The 16,601-nt window shown below is 33.9% G+C and overlaps 2 protein-coding genes and 1 non-coding gene across 5 annotated transcripts in view; all 3 read right to left on the bottom strand.

Annotated features, from left to right (window-relative positions):
• The window catches only part of LOC126863492 (uncharacterized), a 49,542-nt gene extending 41,546 nt beyond the window's left edge, over nucleotides 1-7,996 (bottom strand). The window contains exon 1 of one of the 3 annotated variants that reach the window (XM_050613730.1): nucleotides 7,839-7,996. The gene's annotated coding sequence lies outside the window, so the exon portion shown is untranslated. Of the gene's footprint in view, nucleotides 1-3,969; nucleotides 4,395-7,381 lie in introns of those variants that run through there. The other 2 variants (XM_050613729.1, XM_050613733.1) reach the window with 2 other exon arrangements.
• Trnar-acg (transfer RNA arginine (anticodon ACG)) lies at nucleotides 6,859-6,931 on the bottom strand. The gene has a single exon. It is a non-coding gene; the product is annotated as a tRNA-Arg (tRNA).
• A 666-nt stretch (nucleotides 7,997-8,662) lies between the features above and the next one.
• On the bottom strand, nucleotides 8,663-16,148 carry LOC126863498 (UNC93-like protein MFSD11). Its single transcript, XM_050613746.1, has 2 exons — nucleotides 15,842-16,148; nucleotides 8,663-12,690 (listed from the first exon to the last, which is right to left on the bottom strand). The coding sequence occupies exons 1-2, from the start codon at nucleotides 15,932-15,934 to the stop codon at nucleotides 11,419-11,421; spliced, it is 1,365 nt and encodes a 454-aa protein (XP_050469703.1). The 5' UTR covers nucleotides 15,935-16,148; the 3' UTR covers nucleotides 8,663-11,418.
• Between the last annotated feature and the right edge of the window lie 453 nt (nucleotides 16,149-16,601).

Genomic DNA, 16,601 nt, shown 5'->3' on the forward strand with positions numbered 1-16,601 from the left:
CGAGATTTCGCGATTCCGCGAGCTCGGCTCATCGGATCGATACAAACGATCATCGAGGTCGGCTGCTGGAGGATGCATTAATTACCAGTTTCCTGTTTTCGTTCGCTGAACCATCCGATCTTTAACGTGGCGCGATGGCCTTGTCGCCGCGGCGCGGCTGGAAAACGCGTCGCTTTTCAACTGGTATCGATGTAACGCGATCCGTAAATGCGATTTTCACTGGGATTACGCTTTCATGGCGCGCGGTAACGCGAGTATCTTTCAATCAGCGGGCGGCAATTTCTACGCGGAATACGGCGACAGAGGAGAGACTGTTGATTAGGTAGTTCCGGCGGAGATCGAATCAAACGTTCGAATTGAAGAGTGTGGCGCGAATTGGAAAAAAGAAGCAGAATTGCAGGTAATCCGGTCGATATAGATCAGAGAGGGAAGCGAAAGAGCTTCGGAAAGAGCGAAATTGGCCGTGTGATACGCGAAACAGACGGTTAGCTATGACCGCTGGAATTCTGTTTATCTGAACTTTGTTCGTCGCATCAACTTACATCATTCGATTAATATTTTACTATGCAAGTTTTACAAATTGCTAGTACGTGTTTAATATCTACTGGAATATCTAGCGAAATCGATTGTTTTTTAATTAATTTCTTGTCCTCGTGATTAGCCTTCTCTGTGGTCAGCTGTTTAGTACGTATATTTGTATGTAGGGATTTTCGAGAAAAATTGACGATGAATTTTATTATAGAAATATGGTTTTATAATAATAAATGAAGATAATAAAAGAAATATATTCTTTGCGGAATTATTCGAATAATAGTACGAAGAATTTTTCGTTATCGCGTAATCGTTTACGAGCGTACAGGGTGGTTGGTAACTGGTGGTACAAGCGGAAAGGGGGTGATTGTACGCGTAAAAAGAAGTCGAAAATGTAGAATAAACATTTTTCGTTCGAGGCTTTGTTCCCGAGAAAATCGACTTTGAATTTTGGCTCGGTACGCCTGCACTTTATCGCGTCTCGTTATAACGGATCTCACTGTAGATCGTTGTATCGATGGAAAAGTTAAAAAAAAAAAGAAAAAATTTGTATTCTATATTTTCGACTTCTTTTTTCCACGTGTACCACCAGTTACCACCACCCTGTATAATAGCAAGGTTATGTGCACATTTCTACCTTCAATTATACAGGATGCTTGGTAACTGGTGGTATAAGCGGAAAGGGGGTGATTGTACGCGTAAAAAGAAGTCGAAAATATAGAATAAACATTTTTCGTTCGAGGCTTTGTTCCCGAGAAAATCGACTTTGAATTTTGGCTCGGTACGCCTGCACTTTATCGCGTCTCGTTATAACGGATCTCACTGTAGATCGTTGTATCGATGGAAAAATTAGAAAAAAAATTTTATTCTATATTTTCGACTTCTTTTTTCGCGTAGAATCACCCCCTTTCCGCTTGTATCACCAGTTACCAGCCACCCTGTATACAGATACAATTCTTAGTATTAATTTATCAGACGAATAATCTAGCAAGTAACGATAAACTTTCTAATTCGCCGTTTCGAGGAAAGTTAATTATAAAAGTCAACATTACAATAAATGGATAACATAATTCTACCGCGGCTATTCGATTAAATTTTTATTCGGATGAATTTTTAACACGAATAATTGCTTGCTCGAATAAATACTCGTTCGACTGAATATTTATATTTGTTCATCGGTGGTGAATAAAATTTCATTCTCTATCTTTATTCGTTATAAAATTCTGCCCAACACTGTTTCAGAATACGCGTTCGTGTAACCGAATATACGGCCGAGCGTAGTTCGAATAATTCCATCATTTACGAGTTCGTATATCAACCGACGGTAAACAAAAACTGGTTTGTAGAAACGAAGTTCTACCGTATCTTCTACCACCATATTATAGTTCTCTCTATATCGAGCAACTTCTGTTCATAAAGTTTTTTTATATCTTCAAAAACAACAGAGATAGTCAAGCGTTAATTCTTGCCACCCTGTATACAGGGTGTCCACGCCATCGCCAGCTAACGTTCTTCTCGCAAACGATAAATACGAGGAAAAAATGAGAAAGGAACGAAACAAATGGTTCAAAGTGAACTGCACGCTCGCTCTCGTCGTTCTACGAAAAAAAAAAAGGATTAGGCTAACGCGGTCGAAAATTGATTATTCGAAAGGTAGTTCAACTTCAATTTTATAAAATTTGTCGGACAAGATCGGTAAGACGAAGACATAGATACAAACGACATGTAGAAAATTAAAGTTAGAATATCTTCTGAATTAATCCGAGTTGTTAATTAAGTTTAAACTAAGTTTTCGACAATGTTATTCTTTTCTCGTAGAACGACGAGAGGGTTCGATGATACGCAAGAAGAACGGGAAGATCGCATCGTTTAAAAAGAACGTTGATTTTCGCGCTTGTGAAGAAGATATTATCGTTATTCGTCGAATTTCCTCTTTCATTTCCTCCTTGTACTCATCGTTGGGCGAAAAAACGCCAACTACTAGTCACGTGAACACCCTGTATACGAAAGTGAAATTCTATCCATTGGAACGAAAAAGCCACGAAACAGAGGTGGAAGAAGCGAAGAATTTGTTCAATTAGCGCGTAACTTACGATAGCTTCGGGATCGAGAAAAAGAGGATATAAACAAACGGCAGAGACACGTGACAGCGTAACGCGATTTTGCGATAATCGGCGAGGTACATAAATTACCGTGATTAAGTAAGTACCGCGTCTTTCTCATAGCCAGCCGATGTTTCGTGTCGATAAGAAAGGAAAGCAAAGGAATAAGTATACGATAGAGAGATCTCGCGATGCGCTGCTGCCGTGCGCTATTGTTTATTGTCCACGCTGGAGAGATAGCCGAAAGAAGAGTCTTGTTTCCTTTCACTTGCACTCGCGTCATGGATAAAGAAACACCAATCGTGACTAGCGAATACGATAGACTCTGCATTGACCGTGTGTCGCGGAAACGGGATAAAAACCTGCTTATTCAAATAAGGTCTGAATGGATAACGTCGATCTTCGTGCGAAATAAAACGCGAATACAGGGTGTCTCGGTAATCTTAGTGACGCTACGTGTGAAAATAAATTGAAGATAGATAGAATGGAATTCCTTTCTCGCGCGGCGCTTGCTTTTCGATAATATCGAATTTCAAACTTTATCGTTCGTTTATCGTTGAACGTTTGGAAATTTCGCTAGCACAGTTGCAACGAGACAGCATCGTGATTTCGTATATTGGTGAAATTTGAAAACAATCGGAGAATATATATAGAAATTGCAAGATATTTTTATTGCAAACGTGTATTTCATAAAGAATTAGTATACAGCGTGAATAGCAATGTTAAGCGTACAATGAGCGTTAAGTTAGGTTAGGTTAAATGTAATCCCACTGAATATCGAGGCTTATTATTCTTCTTCCTGTAACTGCGTTTGTTTACCGGACAAAATGCGTGACAAAATTTCTTATACGATATTCGTAGTGATTATAAACTTAAACGGGTATCGATATTCTTCGAGCTGACGACTCTCATAGAAACACACTCGTAGCTCACAAAAAAAGACTATTTTAGTTGTTCTTAAGTTAATCGAGCCTTACCTGCTGATATCCGTACGTGTCAACAATGGTTGATTTATATGGCTGATAAAGTTTACTGATGCAACAGATAACTGTCTCTTTAAACGCTTTTGCGATCTCCGTGAAATATTATATACTTTCACTAAATCAAAATTCACTGAACGAGTCTCGTTAATTTCTACATACATTTCCAGATCTGTTCGAAACTCTACCAACAAGATCATGATAGCGACGCCGACGGCGCTAATAGAAATTTCCAAATGTTTCGTACAACACGCGCGGTACGATCAAGATAAAACGGTATCATAGACCGTATATACTAATACCGTCGCAGGCATGTCCAAATATCGAACAAAGAACCAAACGATTGACAAACTTACAGAAACTCATAGAGGGCGTTGTTCTCTGATCCGGACGAACTTTCCTCTTCTGATCTAACAGGTTATGAAAACGAAATCTTAAGAAGATAACTGTGCCTCTGTAATATGTATACACAAGTGTCGAATTACCGCGAGCGGCTAAGAAAAGTGAACGTCAGAGGAAACGAACGTGCACACTAGCCGTGGAGAGGGAGAGACTAGAATGAGAAAAATAGAAAAAGGGAGAGAGGGAGAGAAGAATCGCGATCCGTTCCACTAGTTTGCACCGCGACGAGCAACAGAGCCAGAGAGAGAATAGGGGAACATCCTGTCATGGAAATTCACGTCTCCGGACGGAAGTTTGAGGGAGACCACGAACGAGATACGTCGTCGGACCGACAGTTGCACGGATTGTTCGCGCGACGCGTACACGATAATTCGAACTGGCAGGCACAGAACCAGATCTGCGCAATTTGTTGGACGTGGCGCGCCTCGCAACCATCATCCATAGAGTATATAACCGATAAGCGAAAGACAATTAGTCGGATCGAATACACGTTCGTCAATGCGTAATCGCGCGTAACCGACGTACGGGGAACCATGAAATTATTCGAACTGATTCCAAGCATACGGGAACAGTATACGTAACTAGATTTTTATGCGTTTATAGAAAATCTGCAGATGCAAGGGGTGTACAGAATAATATACACATAAGATGCAGAAATATATGAAATATCCAAAGTATGGTACAGTTTGTCAGTGACGGACCTAATCCTTCGGGGGCCTGATACTAATCGATTATTTTTTACGCATTTTGCACGCATTCTAGAAAACGCAAAAATCCTCCGGAATGTTTCGTAATGGGCCTATCGAGTGCTCTCGATCGGCGTCCCGAATATTCGTACGACGTACTGTTTCGACAAATATCGTTCTAACCAAGCTAACATTTTCTTCGCGTACTAACAAATTTATTTTGAGTTAAAAAGAAGTTCTGATAATTGTTTACTAATCTTTTCGACAAGTACGTTTGGGCCTCCATAACCTTCCGGTGTTTGTCGCTTATATAGCGCCATTAACGTCAAGATAAATCCACTTCTGTACTTTATAATATTTAATAGATGACAATTTTTGGTTTTAGATTTTATTTCGGGCAATGTGCAGCATTTCCCGCGGAAACGAAATTGGCTCTAACCAATCGTACTGACGAACATCTAGCCGACAAAGGTCGTAACTTTAGAAATCGGCGAAAGATTGTGATCATACAGAGCGGTGAGCGGTAAGCGGTGAAACAAGCGATGGCACACAGCCATTGCCCAGCGCTTCGAATATCAATTTTGCCGTTTACCGCTTACCGCTCTTCGTATAATCACCGTCTTACCGGCCGCATAATAAAAAATAACTCGAACCTAATCGAATACTCGCGATTCAAATGCATACAGAACAAACCGTACAGTAGGTTGAGTAGCAAATTTTAAAAAAGGTATCGTCAAAATCCACGCGAACGTCATACATCAACAGGTTGACGGATATTTATTACACCTTATTTTCGTGACAAACGACCCGAAATTTTTACAAAATCTCATTCTAGCCGAATATTTTGCGACCCAGATACTATACTAGAGCAGAATTTTTCATCCAAGTTACAGTTTTTTTAATTATGTATATTGGTGAAAATATGAGTTTGCATAAATATCCGCGGTCTAGTTATATCATGAAATAAAAGATTTATTTGATTTTAGCCAGAAAATCAAATCCACCGTAAATGGTGAAAATTTCGTTGGTTATCGTTAACCATCATCGATGGGCCGAAATTGATTTTGGTTACGAATTACGAATAACCATTATGGGTAACGCAAATATTTCTCGACTACTGTATGATAACTGTAATAACCATTATTGGTGATTAACCATTTATCGGCGATGGAATTGTTTTTGGTTTTTAATATTATTATCGTATTATCGGCGATGAAAATACGTATCAATGAACAGTAAGCATTATTCATAACAGGAAATATTTCTCATTATTTAGGGATGGTTATTGGTAACCGAATAATTGTTCTCTTCGTCGATAATTATTCACGAAGAAAAAATTATTCGCAAAGAAAAGCAATTTGACTGCAATTTGAATACAATCAACGTACGATAGAAATGAGGAAGCGGAAAGAATGTGCAATTACTTTTAGTATGATTTTCTAGTTTTCTAGAAGCTACTCGAATTTGGATTTACATTTAGCTTTTTTAATTAAATATTTTCAATTTTCTCCGTTTGAATTAGCGTGTTTCAATTTGAAACTTGGAACGTAGGTTGAGTAGTCGATTAAGAGTAGATTTCTAGAAACTCGATGCTCTGTGTTTATCTTCCGGGTGAACTTTCGAGGCAAAGAATGCAAAGGGAGGAATAAAGTGCACCAGCATCGTTCTGGCCTGTTTGGAATGCGTACTATTCCTGGAGATTCTTGAGCAACTCGTTGCATCAACTCGTTGACCAAAGAAAAATCCCCTTGCACTGTATCTTAATGTGCATTTCGATATTTCCAATAGTAGCTCTCGCATAATAAATCCTATAGCCCTTTAACTGCTTAATATTAAACCACAAAGAGGCAATGTTCCATTAACGCAACATTAACTTCGCAGTTTTTTTTCTTAATTAATTTAGAATAAAGAAATTGAAGTATTTGTAACATTATGGAAACTATATATATACAGTACTAGGTCCTTAATGAGTTAAAATACTTTTTTTACAAAAATAAACTTATCATATCTTTCCCGTGTAGTCTTCATATGTTAAATGCTTTATAACACGAAATAGCCATAAAAAATCATTAAATATCTGTATGCTTTCTGTGAAGACTAAAAATGGAAAACACATATAAAGTGATAAAAAATAAAAAAAATAAAAAAATGACTTTCCGATCCTGCCAGGATTCGAACCTGGAATCTTCTGATCCGTAGTCAGACGCGTTATCCGTTGCGCCACAGGACCAACTTTTTACCTTACCTTTAAATTCGATATAAGTGGTACACATATAAATCGTATATCGAAGAAACTGCGAATATAAAACTTAAATACTAACAGACATCTTCAAATTTTACATGATTTACTTAAAGTATAGTAAAAAACGGACAAAAGAAAAGAAGGAAAGAGAGAAGAAAGAGCATATTTATATCCATTATGCTACAAAACAGTTTTGCTCGTCTAATTGCCAGTTTACGATCTTTTAAAAGAGAGCAAAACAGATTGTAGAAGAGAGCATATATTTATAAAATCTCAGGAATGACAGTCAACCCCTGACATTTAACGTGAACTAACATTTAAACAATGTACGTAAACACCGGAAGAAATTGTTAACGAGTCAACGATCCAGATATCGGAATCGCGTTGTATGTATTATTATATGACATTAAATGTCATCGTGATGGAATATCGACTCACCGTGGCCAAACGGAACAGAGCGTTAGAATGAAAAAATAAGGCACGCACAACGAGATTGGGAACGCGGGCGATACACGTTCGAACGTGCACGGCACACAACTCCGACTTTCGAAACAATACACACCTCGTGACACTTCCGCGAAACAATAATAATCAACACTATCAAACGATCTTTCTAACGTTGGTTCATTTTTCGAACGATCGACGATACACACCCAATAAAAAGATTTTCCAGAATTATTCGTGTTCGACACGAATAGCAAACTGTTCGTTGGTTAAGAGAGAAAAAAAAAATTCAGACGTACGAGTTACTTAAAAAGCACGTAATTCAACGAGTAACGTCAATGTCACCCCGCCACTGTCCATGGAATAACAGGAGGGTGTCGATCCAGTCGAAGAAATTGGGAAAAATCGCGTTTAGATGTTTGCCACGAATAATTGATCATTCTTCACTCACCCTTCAGAGTTAGATCAGTCACGTGAACAACATAACTACGCGCGTCCCGTTCAAATACTCGAAAACACGAGCGAAACAGGCCGAGAGCTGTCACAAACCGTCGTTACACTCGCCATTTTGATTTACACTGACACTCAGAAACGACCAGCGAGGTGTTTTACCGCCAGTACGCATGCGCGCGACAGGTGGCTGCCCGGGAGTTGAACAGTGTCTGTATACAACGTGTCGTTGATATTCTAACCGAAAATTTTTAATAAATGGTTACTTGTTTAATGCAACATTGGAATATTTTAGAATCGTAAAATTATATAAAAATAATAAATTGTTGTGCGTATGTGTGTGTATATAGGAATTATTGAAATCTACGGTGTTCTACCACCAATGTATTTTCATATTGAAGTTTCTACGTCTTGCGAGGAACTTACAACTGCTTTACCGGTTTAGTGTCATTCCATATGTTATCGACTCAGCATAGAATACTACTACAACGCCAATAGTAGATGGAATACTTGAAGCTACTTGCATACGGTACACAATGTTCTAATGTCGGTCAAGTCGCATACTTTCTGTTCATTTCATTCCCAATTTTTGATTAATAAGTTATCTTCTGTTTCCAACATTCCAAACATTGATTGATCAAATATGTATATATATGTATATGTGACTGATGTCTTGATGCCAAAGTAAAGACTACGTAGTAAATGTAAGAGAATTTAAATGTTCGATATGTATCAATGAATACTAAATTGATAAATTAGAAATTTACAAATATTTTTAGATGACATCGATTATTGTTCTAATAATATTAGGAATCATACGAAGTGTTATGCTTTCTGTATCATATATTGCAATTCAAATTACACATATTTACAAATTTGGTCGTAATATATTTACAATAATACTTTAACTAAGAACGGTTTGAAAACTGGATAAATTTTCTATATATTTTGTGAACATTGACATTTATATAGATTTTAAAAATTGACAGAAATTGATCAACAAGAATAGACGAATTTTATTAATGGACAAAAATGTACTTATTCTATATCTATACGGTACATACACCAAACGGTAGGATTATGTCTTAAATTAGTCTCAAAGTTAACAGGTTATTCCTATGTACAGAATATTTTCATACAAAGTACAATATCATTGACTATTTCCTTCGACACCATGAAAAATAAGTTCAAAATTATTTTGTTCGTATATTAATGTACATACATATGTACATAATCGATAATACATGTTTTTATTATTTTTCATACTATTGCTGTAAATACTAGAAAATATCATTTCTTCAACGTTTTTTTAAAATATCGATAGAAAACCGTTTACTGTCGCAGTTATCAAGAATGCAACAAACTAACTTTGCATATTACAGTCTTACCACATTTCAAAACCGCGAGAACTCTATTCCATTGAACATATATCAATGTATATACTATACATGTATCAGTACATGTATAGTATAAATAGAAATTATAAGACATTTATGTTAATGGAAGTTCGTGCTATTTATTCACGCGGAAGCACAGTGTTCTCTTTATCACTAATCTTTTTAAAAAAATATAGCTATTTTCGCTTTATACTCAGTTCAAACAATATCTATATCATCTTACATTATAACATTTCACAATCCTAATTTCTTTACAACAGAATCTTTCTCCTAACTTCAATTACCAGAAATAAAATATATCTATAAAATATATATAAACTCGTTTAAACAAAATGTTCGTTCATCTAAAAGCTTTATAAAAATCTGTAACTGCAAATTCATATAATAACAATCCTAGCTTTATAATGATACTATATATCTTACAATAGCACGAATTATTATGCAAACGGTATAAAAAAGATATCGCATTGGCTGGGGTTATTTCATACTTATTTCATATTTTCTGCATCTTAATCGCAAACATAGATTAAATATATTTTCTACCCCTAATATAGCCGTGAAGTTCTTAAATACTTTCTCTACCATCATAATTCTTTTCTATAATTATGATAACATTCACTATTAAAAATATACTTACAAATAACAAGATTCATAAAAAAAATAAATTTATCTTTAATACATATATATATATAGATAAAGAGATGTGATGCTTTTTTGAAAATGTCACGAACTTCCAGAATCTAGTAGAATTACTTGGAATTATTTTACAAGTGCAAAATTACTATTCGACGGTAGTAACAAAATATACAACAAAAATGTATAATCTATTTCGTTTCAATGTTTCTTAGTTGGTAACTATTATAAAATAATTAATAGAAACGCAGTCTTTTACGAAATGGTACTGAAACATTGGAATTGCACGATTCGTTAATATTCTTATCTCGCTATTCATTTTTGTTTAAGGCTTAACACATTCGCTGCTACAAAAATATAGTTTCTCTACCTCTGAAATTACACAGTTGTCGTCAGAAATGTCTTTACTTTAGGTGATATCTGTTAACACGCTGTTCATTATGGTTTTTGTCTTTCTAAGTCTTTCGTTAAAGCTCATAAAAACAAAAACGCAACAGTTAAACGAACAGCGTTATTTAAATATGTAGTTAAAGCGACGCAATGTTGCATCAGTAGCAGCAAAAATTGTTTACGTTGAATTAATGCATATTAAATGCCGTTTTATACAATAAAGCTTTAGTTGTACGTAGTTTCTTCATATGTGTCGTATTTGATCGTAGTAATTTCAGTATCGTTTGATATGCTTTTTGAAAACTAACTACTTTTTGTCATTACTTCTGATTCATAACAATTTTGTAATTAGTCAATTATAGAATTCAAAAAGTCTACGAATAGAGCTAATATAATTTCTTCGTTTATAAATTCCTTTGAAATAATTTACGCATTAAAAAATTGCTTACGTGGAATTGGAAATATCTTTAGTCTCCCCCAAATTCTATATTTAGATTTCCAGAAATCTTTATGCTTCCAACATCACTACTTTTCCCAAATTTAAATTTCGCAAGAAAATCTTTACATCGAATACACGTGACTTATATAATAAATTCCTTCTTTAACGTGGTTGATAATTAATAATGGGACAGAATTGAATGCGTGGTATTAGCGCGCGAAATTCAAACTTGAAAAAAACGACATTCATACGCTCCAATCTAATACATATGTATGTTTATATATATGTAACAAAATCTTTAGTCTTAACTATCTATTTTTATAAAATAATATATCATTGTTACCACTCTTCTCATAACAATAAAATAAATTCATTTGCTTGAGCATTTTTTAAGCCTCCACCATTCTATTTTTTCTCGATTTATAATCCATTCAGAATCAAACAATGAAATAACGTGTAAAAGTTGCGTAAACGCAACATTATTAAAAAAAAGGTACACCGAACAAGTTCTATAATGTTGAAAAGTTCAACTTTTTTCAAATTGGCAATATTATGATATTTAGGTGAAAGAAGAAATGCTAAAGATAAAAACATCCAATAAATTTTTAGAATTTCATAATCACAATGTAAATTCGATAAGATTGGATAATGTGAATTAACAAAACCACGATAAGATTAAAAAATGAAATGTTACGTTAACGCAACGTTCGTCCGTAAATAGGTTACTCGCTCGACACGTCGCTCTCTGATTGATTACTCTCTCTTTCCCTTCTTGTACTATACTCAACGAAACAGAAAGTACTAGTACCAATAACGATCGTTATCGTTAAGATTAGGAGCTGTATATGGAGGTAAACGACATTACTGTAAGCGAAACTTACCGCAGCCGCGACCGATTGGCAAAATTTAAACAGTGCAAAAGCTGGTGCACTTCGTTGTGGAAATAATATGCCTAATAACGAATAGACCTGGGTATTGAAACAGGCATCTCCAAAACCCAGAGCGAGACTTCCAGCCATTGCCAAAACTGGCGAGGGAGTGATATAACCTATGCCGTCGGTATCTGCGAATGGCGAGTCGTTCGGTAGATTCAAGAAAATGGAAACGAAAGCGAATAAATGTGCGCAGAACCCGGTAAGCACCACCGACCACACGCCACAGACGCGAGATACCTTCGAGCCAAAGATGCCAAAGAGAGCTCCGCCAACCACTTCTCCGATTCCAATGAAAATTCCAGAAAGACCAATCAGACTCTTACGCGAGTCACCCATTGCTTTGGTGAATCCGATACTGGACGAATAGACTCCCGAATAAAACGTCAACACCAGTCCAGTATACACAAACATGGAAGATAGCAAAAGTATCTTTTTTGTAATAAAAAGATCGATCGCATCGGTTAAAGCATGCCAGGCAGCTAACAACGGTTTCTTCCTTGCAGGTTCTGGTATGCGAAGTTCTTTGTCGGCGCTCGAGACGCCTTCTGCTTCGCCTAAAACTAGGCTATTCGATATCCTTCTCAAGGTAGCCAGTAAACACGTGCCGAGAATCGCTAATCCGGTGAGCACACCGAAAACGAGTCTCCTGGTCGTCGCATTAATCTTAGAATCGGTAAACATGAAGTAGACGAAAAGGTTGCCAGCAAACATGGAGCACTGAAAAATCGCCCAGAATATACCAGCGTTTCTGGACATCGTGTCCGAGTCGCTATTCTCCGTTAGGTATTGTCCGTGTCCAGTCCATATCAAAGCAGCTCCCAGACCTAGGATACAGGAAGCAGCATAAAGCAGAACGTTTTGAGGCCAGAGGAAAGATCCTATGAAAAGGGCGTAGCAACAAGCGCCGGTCAATATAGCGATCCTCGGCCCTGTCATCGAAATGTACGACGGCGCTAACCAATTGCACGTGGCAAACACGGCATAGATTATCGCTAAGCTAGTGTAGGCCTCGCCGGTGAAATTCGGATCATCCTCGTTAATGCTTTGCAGCACTGTTTTCTGCACAGAAAATAAGCCTAATATAATAGAATATAACATGTTTATGTTTTTAGTAAGTTGGACTTTCGTTATCTTTGTTACTTTTTAAATACTTCGACATACTTAGTTACAATATGGTCGATAGGTTATTTTAAGAAGAACTATAAGGACCATGATTGTTAGAATCCGATTTTAAAAAATTGTAGAATAAGAATATATATTAGCTTAAATGATTTTGATTACGAATGACTATTATAAATGATTAACATTCTTTTTTATCCTAACGTGAAAGAAGTAATTGGCCATTTGCATGGATCGCATTAATATTTGAAAGTTTTTGCATTTCAGCAACGATGAACAAAGTATATATAGATATACCGATGCCCATGATCAGAATCTAACATCTAATTCGAGACCGAGACGTTTTAATCTTGTTCTTTCAATAAAAGTGAAAGGTTTCTTTTTATGTAGTAGAGAATATAGCTTAGAAAGAGATAAACTTTATTGCGTTGAAAATCAATTTAGCGCGTCATGTAATACCAGAAACTATGGAATAATTAACAAAGTAGAGTGTTAAGTCAAGTAATCAATCAAGATTACTTAATTTTAATTAATCACCAATATCCTTTCATTGCATACTACTTAAGTCTTTAGTTCACTGTTTATAAAACAGGTCAACGTGATTTCGTACGTTAATAAATGCCATCTTTAGAATAAATTATATGATGACGATCAACTGATTTTTAAAAATATAAAATGCGCTAATAATTTATTAATAGTACATTTTTAATGTTAATTTCAAAATAGGCAATAAGTTATAATAAAAAAATATTGCAAGAATGTATTCTAAAAACAGATTAATTTCAATTATTGTAAATTGTTCTTATACTAACAAATTTGATTACAGATGCCAATATCATCATTGATATTTTTATAGATAAATGTAGAAAACAACATACAGAACTTCACGATGATCCCAATTTAAAAATATTATTTTTTATGAGATAGATATTTCGATTACACACCGACTTTGTTTCAATAAATATTTTTATTTGTACAGTCATTATCCGCTTGATTTTATACTCGTGATTTTATACTCATACACGGCTTCCTTGCTTTCATCTTCATTGCGGGATAAAATTGATAGGAGTTATCAGGGCTTGACAATTAAATGATATCTCTTTCTTGCTGTGCATTGAATCATTCATTAAACACGTTCTATACGATATGTACATATCGATGTGCCATATTCAATGTAATATGTATTTGTATTCTGTATTTATAACATTATATGTATGTCTTTATAAAGATGAAAGAAATAATATTATCTTATCGACATATATGTCATATTGTGGCTTTTAGTTTATACTTTAATACAGAGTGGAATAACATTTTTATTGTATCGTTACAACAATTGCAATGACGACCATTAAAGTTATAAAATTATATGTTATTGTTAAAAGAAAATAATACTTTAATCTACAATTTTTACGCATCATACATACTTATAGAATATAATAATAATAATAAAAATTCCTACTTTTATCTTAGATCTGATAAATGGCTGATAGTGATATTAGCAGCTTAAATTTCAGCTGAAAGTAATTTTATGTTTATCGCATATTAAGAATGTAACAAAGAATAATAATTTTACATTTGGATTCAAACCAGACCGACGCGGTTCGACTTAACTGTTTCTTTTCTCGCAGCTCATTCGTTTTATGTAATAGATGCTAACGAAATGTGACAATTGTCGCTAATTTTTTATAACGATACTCGAGAAATTATCATTTAAATATACTTGTTATAAACATCCTTAAATGATAAAAATATGTGTACAATTCCATTTAAAGAAATTACATTGATATTGAAATCTTTGTAGATAAAAATTAAAAAGAAAAAATGAATCTGAATATTTTGTTAACTTTCTCCTATATAAACAACTGACTCTTTCATGAAAACATTCTTTTTAACATTGTATGTATAAAATTTCAAAGTCACATGTTTATATTTGTTTAAATGAACGCTATGATAATAATGATGCATGCTTTTATTCTAATGAAACATAAATGAATCACTTTAATGAATTACACTATTGTGAAAAACATTTTACAGATTCTTACGTAAAAAGTACTGCGCATATAAAAATGACAAGAAATGTTATCTGTTAATCATATAACAACATTATATATATAATAATAATATTATTATAGTTAATCTATATTAGATTACATTATAATTAATATTATTATATTTATCGCTAATTTATGTTTCCAAATTATTAAGTGTATTGTTAAATATGTTAATATAATAATCATGTGATTTTAAAACTTCAACAAAGAACCATTATGGGTATGGAATACATAAAAAGCGTTCTATATTTCTTAACATAATGGTATATAAGTGAAGATATATAGTTAAAGAAGGAAAATATTAATGGTCAATTTAATTATTGATTTTTAATGATTCCAAAATTATTACATTTGCAGTACTTAATACTAAATAACTTTCACTTAAAATAATGGCTCCACAACTTAAACCATGCATAATAATGAACACAATATGTTTTAAGCAAACAATAAAAAATATGTAAATAAAGTGTTTAAGGTAATTTCAATTGATTATGATAAATATTGCAACTAAATGTTCAACTTACAATATTATTTATTACTATAACATATAACAAAGCTATAAGAATAATGAAAGTTTTTTTTAAGTTTGACATATGCTAACCTTACGTAGTTAAAAAAGACAAACAGTTTCATACATTGTCCATTTAAATGGTTCCATTAAACCTTATCTTAACATTAATTTATGTTTAGCTACATAGTGACAATATTTCCGCAAAATATTAAAAATTTTATTCATTTTCAGTTTATTCACTAATTACATTTCAAATTTTTCATATAACGAATGAATAATTATGAAACCAGAGAGAGAAGTATTTCCTCTATGATAAAATTAAATATAACTCATGCATATACAAAACCTATTCAATTTATGTATATGTTGTATCAAATGTTATCCATATAAACCACATTGAACAGTGATTTATATAAAATAAAATGTATATGTATATTTCGTACAAAACTGTAAAATATATGTAATAAAGAAAGATAAAAAAATTCAGATCAACATTAAAATATTGCGATGATCTTATTTTCAAACTTACCTCGATATTTCCCATTGTCTGAAACGCGGTAAATACCAGCATAAATCCCCAACTTAGTATCAACACATTTAAAAAGCCTCTATCTATTGTCATGATGATCACTTTGAATAAAATTTACCAAAAATAGAGGAAAAGAATGGGAAAAAGTCCAGACAAATCTTCCGTGCGAGCACTTCAAGTGTCGTTAACCGATATTGTGTATTAAGAGTCAACAGATGGTCACGATTAGTTGAGAAATAAAGGCCAACGTGTGACAACTAACAATACATAATTCCCTTCTTCCCTTTCTCAATTGACATGATTTGAAGTCATCGTCAAAATATGGTTGAATAGTTATCGATTACATGATACGTTACAATAAATATCGATATATCGATACCTTACACAATACGAATAGGTTATGATTGCTATACTTATTTAACGTTTGTATTGTATAATAACGTTTTTTCGAAAAACATTTCGTAGTACGAAAAATATATCAAAACTTATATACAATTTTGCTAATATTTATTTTATTTCAATATCATTGATTCGAACATGTATAAAAACTTTTTACGAAAAAGGTTTTGTATTAAAATGTAATTTATACAAACAAGTATGAAAATATACATATATATTTATTTCTTATATTTTGCAGAGATCATAAAAGTGTTCATTGATAAATCCTGATATTCAGTGGGATCATATTTAATATTTATTCTATGGTTAAAATAATTATTCATGCTGCATACTAAGTTTTTACTAAATATATGTTTGCAAT

The sequence above is a fragment of the Bombus huntii genome, chromosome 3 (genome assembly GCF_024542735.1).
Source record: "Bombus huntii isolate Logan2020A chromosome 3, iyBomHunt1.1, whole genome shotgun sequence".
Lineage (NCBI taxonomy): Eukaryota > Metazoa > Arthropoda > Insecta > Hymenoptera > Apidae > Bombus > Bombus huntii.

Bases quoted from the DNA above. Each gene is read 5' to 3' on its own strand.
- LOC126863498 (XM_050613746.1), bottom strand. From the start codon at position 15,934: ATGACAATAGATAGAGGCTTTTTAAATGTGTTGATACTAAGTTGGGGA. The intron at 12,691-15,841 runs GTAAGTTTGAAA...TTTTCTGTGCAG, and splicing joins AGACAATGGGAAATATCGAG to AAAACAGTGCTGCAAAGCAT.